Consider the following 5,435-nt stretch of genomic DNA (forward strand, 5'->3'; position numbering starts at 1 on the left):
CTCATAATAATACGTAATCATAATTTCGATTATGAAGCCACGTATGTAATGCGGTGTGTCTTTAAATTTGATTTATTTTCATTGTATTTGATAATTGTCGGCAGACAACCCACCAAACAACAACAACAACCTAGCCGGCTGTCCGCTATATATGCTGTGCTCGGCTGAGGAAGAATGAACCCGGCCTGGAGTCTGGCTCTTGGTTGCTTCAATTGATATAAGCCTACCATTACACGAATCACATTCGTGGAACACAATAAAACTATACTAATTTTAGTTATACACTCTCAACATGCAGCCTACGCATACGGCGCGACGTTGTCTAGAATGGAAATCACATAGAATCGTTATCACGCTGTCGCACGCTGAACAGTGTTTGCGTTCAAGCGTTATAGAGCATGCGTGCACGTTTACTGCAAAACAAGTATTTTCGACTTAATGTGTTTTATCTAACTCAAACTAATCCGGCATAGTCATGTGGGTAGAAAAGCTGGACAATCATGACGATGCAGACACGACTAGTAAATTGCTAGGTTATATCCTAGCGCCTAGAATATAGAGATTAACTGTAATTATTTTAAGGTTTCCAACGTTTTAAAGCTATGATTTATAACCTTTTAGAAGTTCCTCGCTTGAGGGTAGTGGCATGATGAATACGCATTGATTACCAATAAACATTGTGCTTTTCTTGTGGGAATATATTTCCATGTGGCAAATCCCATGCAAAATTATGCGAGTATATTTCAATCGACTTCCTGTTCATCTATGTGCAAACATACTTGTAGCATATTTTGTTTGGCGAAGTAATACCCAGCAATGTCTAGACATTTCAATCATCGGGGTATATACACGGATTTAGGGACGATTGTCTCCATCCTGAACCGAGACGGTAGTAATAGCAAGCTAAATGAGGATCACGGAAGACCGACGAGTATCTAGTCTGTACGGTATGCATGCCTTCGATGCAAGTCAAGCATGATAGCAAGCATCCCTGTGATTATAGCACCATTATCGCACGACAGGCGCGCCGTACAAACAGTCGGCTGAACTGCAGTGGAGTTTTTTTTATTCCGAAACCAATTCTAATGCTGTTTCGCCGAATATCACCCTGATGCGTGAGAATTTGTGCATTTGCGCTGCCGTAAGCAAACACGCTAAAGTGAGATATGGATTTTCATGATTTATACCCCCGCTGCTGCATATATACAGTTTGTCATAGCGTATAATATTATATCGCCATCTCCGCAGCGGGACCCCGGTAACCGCAACGTTTCTAGGGACACTTGGTCAACATTTGTCTTGGTCCTTTCTCGCTCTATCTTGCTATTAAATTCGTCATTATAAGATGCTACCTGACATACCATGTTAGAGCGTAAAGCCTAGCGCACACATCCGAGCAAAACGGAAAATTGTGTTTTTGAGCGTTTCGCGTTTTGCTCGGCGAGCAAGCGCACACACGCCACCCGACACAGCACACAGCTGAGCAAAACATACGGAAACACTGCGTACAGCGCCGCTGTCACATGACATCAAAAATAGCCATCCAATGGACATCCAATTTTGTGTGTCATGTGATATTTTTAAGGATATTGATTGGAGACCGTCTGTGGTGTTTTGCTGCGTAGCAGAACGATTGACGCACACACCCGAGCAAAACGTACGCTCAGGCGAAAACACGTTCCGCGAATCAAACATTGCTTGTTCAGCGAAACACGCTCAGCTGAGCAATGTTGTTTGTTTCGGGAATCCGCACACAGCCACGAACATCGAGCGAAACACGTTTTGCTCCACGTTTAGGGTGTTTTGCTCTAGTGTGTGCGTTATGCTTTAGGGTGTTTTGCTCTAGTGTGTGCGCTAGGCTTAATGAACGCAGCGATTGCATACCTTTGGATCAAGTGCAGCTCCTGCGGGCCACATGCAAAACATGCGGAGCGATACCGCGGGGCGAGCTTACACGAGGATTTGACATTTAGCCAACATGTTTCTGCAGATGAGAATTCCATTTCAAACCCCCTTTTATTTCCATTTCAAACCCGTACTTTCGTACTTTTGTTTTTTTTTGCTTTCAGATTTCGCAGAAGGACGGTTTCGGTATTAAACGTTAAAAACAGCCTTCACGTTTCTTTAACGCTGGCGATGGCGCACTGCCAATGGGCACGTCATGCAGCGGATGTTAACATTTCACAAATATTTGTGTGTATATGCGTGCGCGTGCTTGGGTGTAGTGTAATATTTTGGTATATACGAATCTCCAATAGCGTCGTGCACAGCGACATTGTACATATAACATCACATATATATAGGTGTAATTAATATCGACCGCCTTCCCCCATGCAGTCGCAATCGTATTATTTGGCCGGAAATTTTACTCGGCTCTTGACAGGTCCCTAGTGCTAAATTATCACCAGTGTACTGGTTTATGCGTCACACGCCGTGTATCTAATAGCTATGCCTTGTTTATGTTGCCACATCGTGCTATTAAATATACACGAACCACTCTGCGCTATATGCGAACGCGCGCGCAGGCGACACGCGAATAGAATAAAGCATAACAATAATAATAATAATCATAATCATAATCATAATCATAATCATAATCATAATAACAAGAATAGTGCACTCGCACAAAAATGTATTCCTAATAACAACTTCAAGTCTTACCAACAAGGACGACCTTGGCTTCAGGCGACTTTTAAAGATAGTTTCCGTAGTCAGATCGACGGGATCTAGCTTCGCCCACACCTCGCCGAGAATCTCGGGCTTCGTGAACTGGCTCTCCTTGTTGATCACCTTCAGCTTCAGCTGCAGCTGCGGCAGCATCTCTATCGTCAGGTTGGCGAAGTGAAACTCCTCGTCGAAGTTTGGCACCTGCGTGTTCTTGATCGTGCGCGTCGTCGTCTTCTGCAGCTTGCCTGGCATGAGGCAGAGGCGCACGCAGCTGCTGACGGCGTGCACTCGATGCTGGCCGCCGACGTCGACCCCGTTCAAAACAAGCACCTTCAGCTGCTCGCTGCCTGGCAGGTACTGCAGCGAGTACTTGATGACGCCGTTGTACGAGTTAGCAATCGTCAGCTTCGCCGCCAACGGCTCGTCGATCTCCGACAGACGAGAGTCCTGCGACTGGCTCTTGTAGAGCGGCATGCCGTGAAATGGGAAGCCGACGTCGGCGGCGTTGAAGCCGTTGTGGTCAATCGAGTCGCTCTTCTCGATCTTCACCTGCGGACAGGAGGAGCCGGCGAGGTAGAGCCGTTCGTCGGTGCTCGTCAGCGACGACTGCCGACGCCGCAGCGAGCTATTCTCTCGCCTGTCGCTCCTCTGTCGGCCGCCGGGCGACGACGGACACTTCTTGGCGAGTTTGCTCGCCAGCTGGCGCTGCAGGTCGACGTCCTTTTCGAGCGCCGACCGCAGGCAGACGTTGCGCAGCGGCTCCGAGATGCTGAAGCTGGCCGACTTGTTGCGCTGGGGGTCCTGCGCGCCGACCTCGTCTGGCTTCAGCGAGCTCGCCCGCCGCGTCGCCATCAGCTTCAGCTGCGACTCGGATCCGGATCGCTGTCGGACGCACTGGTCGGCGCCGATCGACAGCAGGCGGCCGCTGCGGTTCGTCGCTTGCTCGGCGTCGGGCGACAGACTGGCCTGCGACGCGCCGCCTCGCAGCGGCGACGCGCTCTTGCGTCGTATGCGCTGCGTGACGTAGACGAGCGCGCGCAGGCACTCGGCCGAGCTGAACTCTCGCTTCGGTTCGTTGCGGTACTTGATAACGGGACTGCACGGACACGAGCGCGGCTCCTCGTTGACGGGCTGCGCGCGATCCTCGGGCAGCTCGAGCGTCAGGTTGGTCGGATTGTGTCGCAACGAGCCGACGCTGCTGCAAACGCTCAGCTGCTCGTCGCTCTCCTGGCCGCCGACCTCGCTGAGCATGCTCTCGTTGCTGCCGGCGTCGCAGCGGTTCGGGATGACGAACTGCGGGATCGTGTTCGGCGTGATGACGTTGCTCGTCGCCGTGTTTATCATGTCGCTGGCGCCCTGAAACAGCGCCGTCTTGCGGGTGGACAGCCAGCTCTTCATCGTGGATGCGTCGGCTGCAACGAAAAGAGCGCGCGTGTAGAGCGACGTATTATTAAGAGCCAATAATACATTATTATTCGTTCTTGGTAGTATATATGTGCTATGCGCGCGCCGTAGCGAGAGAGGAAACGCGTAGAACCTCGTGGAATAGTGGCAAACAAAACTTATTACGTGAAGAACCACAGGAGTAGAATTGTTACAAACCAAACGGTTGTGAGTGTAACTCTGTATAGACTGTTGACAAACAAGACCTTTATGTGAAGAACCCCGCATAAAACATTTACAAAGAAATCACTCATGTGAGAAAACCGTATAGAATAGTTGGAAACAAAACATTTAGGTAAGAAACCCTACGGCAATGGTAGCGATGACTGAGACTTCTGGGAAAGTGCGAGCCAGGTTTATTTTTATAAACCAATTAAATTGCCGCCCGTGCGCCAAATGCTGCCATCTATAATATCCCGCATTTAGCAATCGCTTAAAGAAGGATTACGACAACATTATACATAAATACGCTATGGAACACAATTTAAACCTTATGCCTCTTGCTGCAGGGGCTCTCTGGGGTTTCGACAAGCATTCGTCGAATTATCACTACGTACGTAATCACACTCCGAGCAATCAGGAAAGCGTCGCATAGTATTCGTACATGCCGTAAGATGGCGGCCAAAAAGGCGAACTGTGCGTGAATTAAAGCGACTTACGCCGATTGATCGTGCGCGCCGTCTGCGTCCGCGGGCGACACAAGAGTTAGGTTATCGCTGAACACAGCTGTTAACTGCCGCTGCTATATATATATCACGGGCTTTTAATTAAGCATCGTCGAACTCTGTGCGCGCGAGGCAGCGCCGTCTCAAGACCAATTCTTTCGCGTATATTAGTTCTAGCTTCCGTCGATTGGGTTCCGTAGTTGCGTGTCGACTGGCATTTGTAGGCGACGCCGGCGTCTCTGTGACCATTCGCTTACGTGTCTGTCAACTAACGAGGCGGAAAACGATACGCGGCGAGTGCCTTTGTAAAATTAGACTTGGGGCGAAATCCGGTCAATGGAAACCACGCGTGCCCAGTAATGTACTTGCTACGGTTTGTAAATATGTCATTTTTTTCCAGTGTTAGAGTTTAAACCGTAATTCAATGCATGACCAACCAGAAGCTAACGCGTGTAATTGTGCGCGATTCAATAGCGCTTTATATCATTATTCTCGAAGATGGGGGTCGAGATCTCTCACATGATCACGCGTGGAAGATAACAGTAACGGCATAAAGCCTACATGCAGAGCTGTGACAACTTTACTCGCGTTATTTCTTTTAATTGCTGCTCTCACTAACAGTCGATGATATTGCGCAAGGCCTAATGCATTTCGCAGCAG

The 5,435-nt window shown here is 48.8% G+C and overlaps 1 protein-coding gene across 1 annotated transcript; it reads right to left on the reverse strand.

Annotated features, from left to right (window-relative positions):
* Positions 1-2,457: 2,457 nt before the first annotated feature.
* On the reverse strand, positions 2,458-4,065 carry LOC106807378 (C2 calcium-dependent domain-containing protein 4C-like). The gene is made up of 2 exons (XM_014809695.1): positions 2,662-4,065; positions 2,458-2,475 (listed from the first exon to the last, which is right to left on the reverse strand). The coding sequence occupies exons 1-2, from the start codon at positions 4,063-4,065 to the stop codon at positions 2,458-2,460; spliced, it is 1,422 nt and encodes a 473-aa protein (XP_014665181.1).
* Positions 4,066-5,435: the final 1,370 nt, after the last annotated feature.

This window comes from Priapulus caudatus, unplaced genomic scaffold (assembly GCF_000485595.1).
Source record: "Priapulus caudatus unplaced genomic scaffold, Priapulus_caudatus-5.0.1 Scaffold211, whole genome shotgun sequence".
NCBI classification, from domain to species: domain Eukaryota; kingdom Metazoa; phylum Priapulida; class Priapulimorpha; order Priapulimorphida; family Priapulidae; genus Priapulus; species Priapulus caudatus.

Excerpts from the sequence above, each read along its gene's own strand:
- LOC106807378 (XM_014809695.1), bottom strand. The coding sequence starts at position 4,065 with ATGAAGAGCTGGCTGTCCACCCGCAAGACGGCGCTGTTTCAGGGCGCC.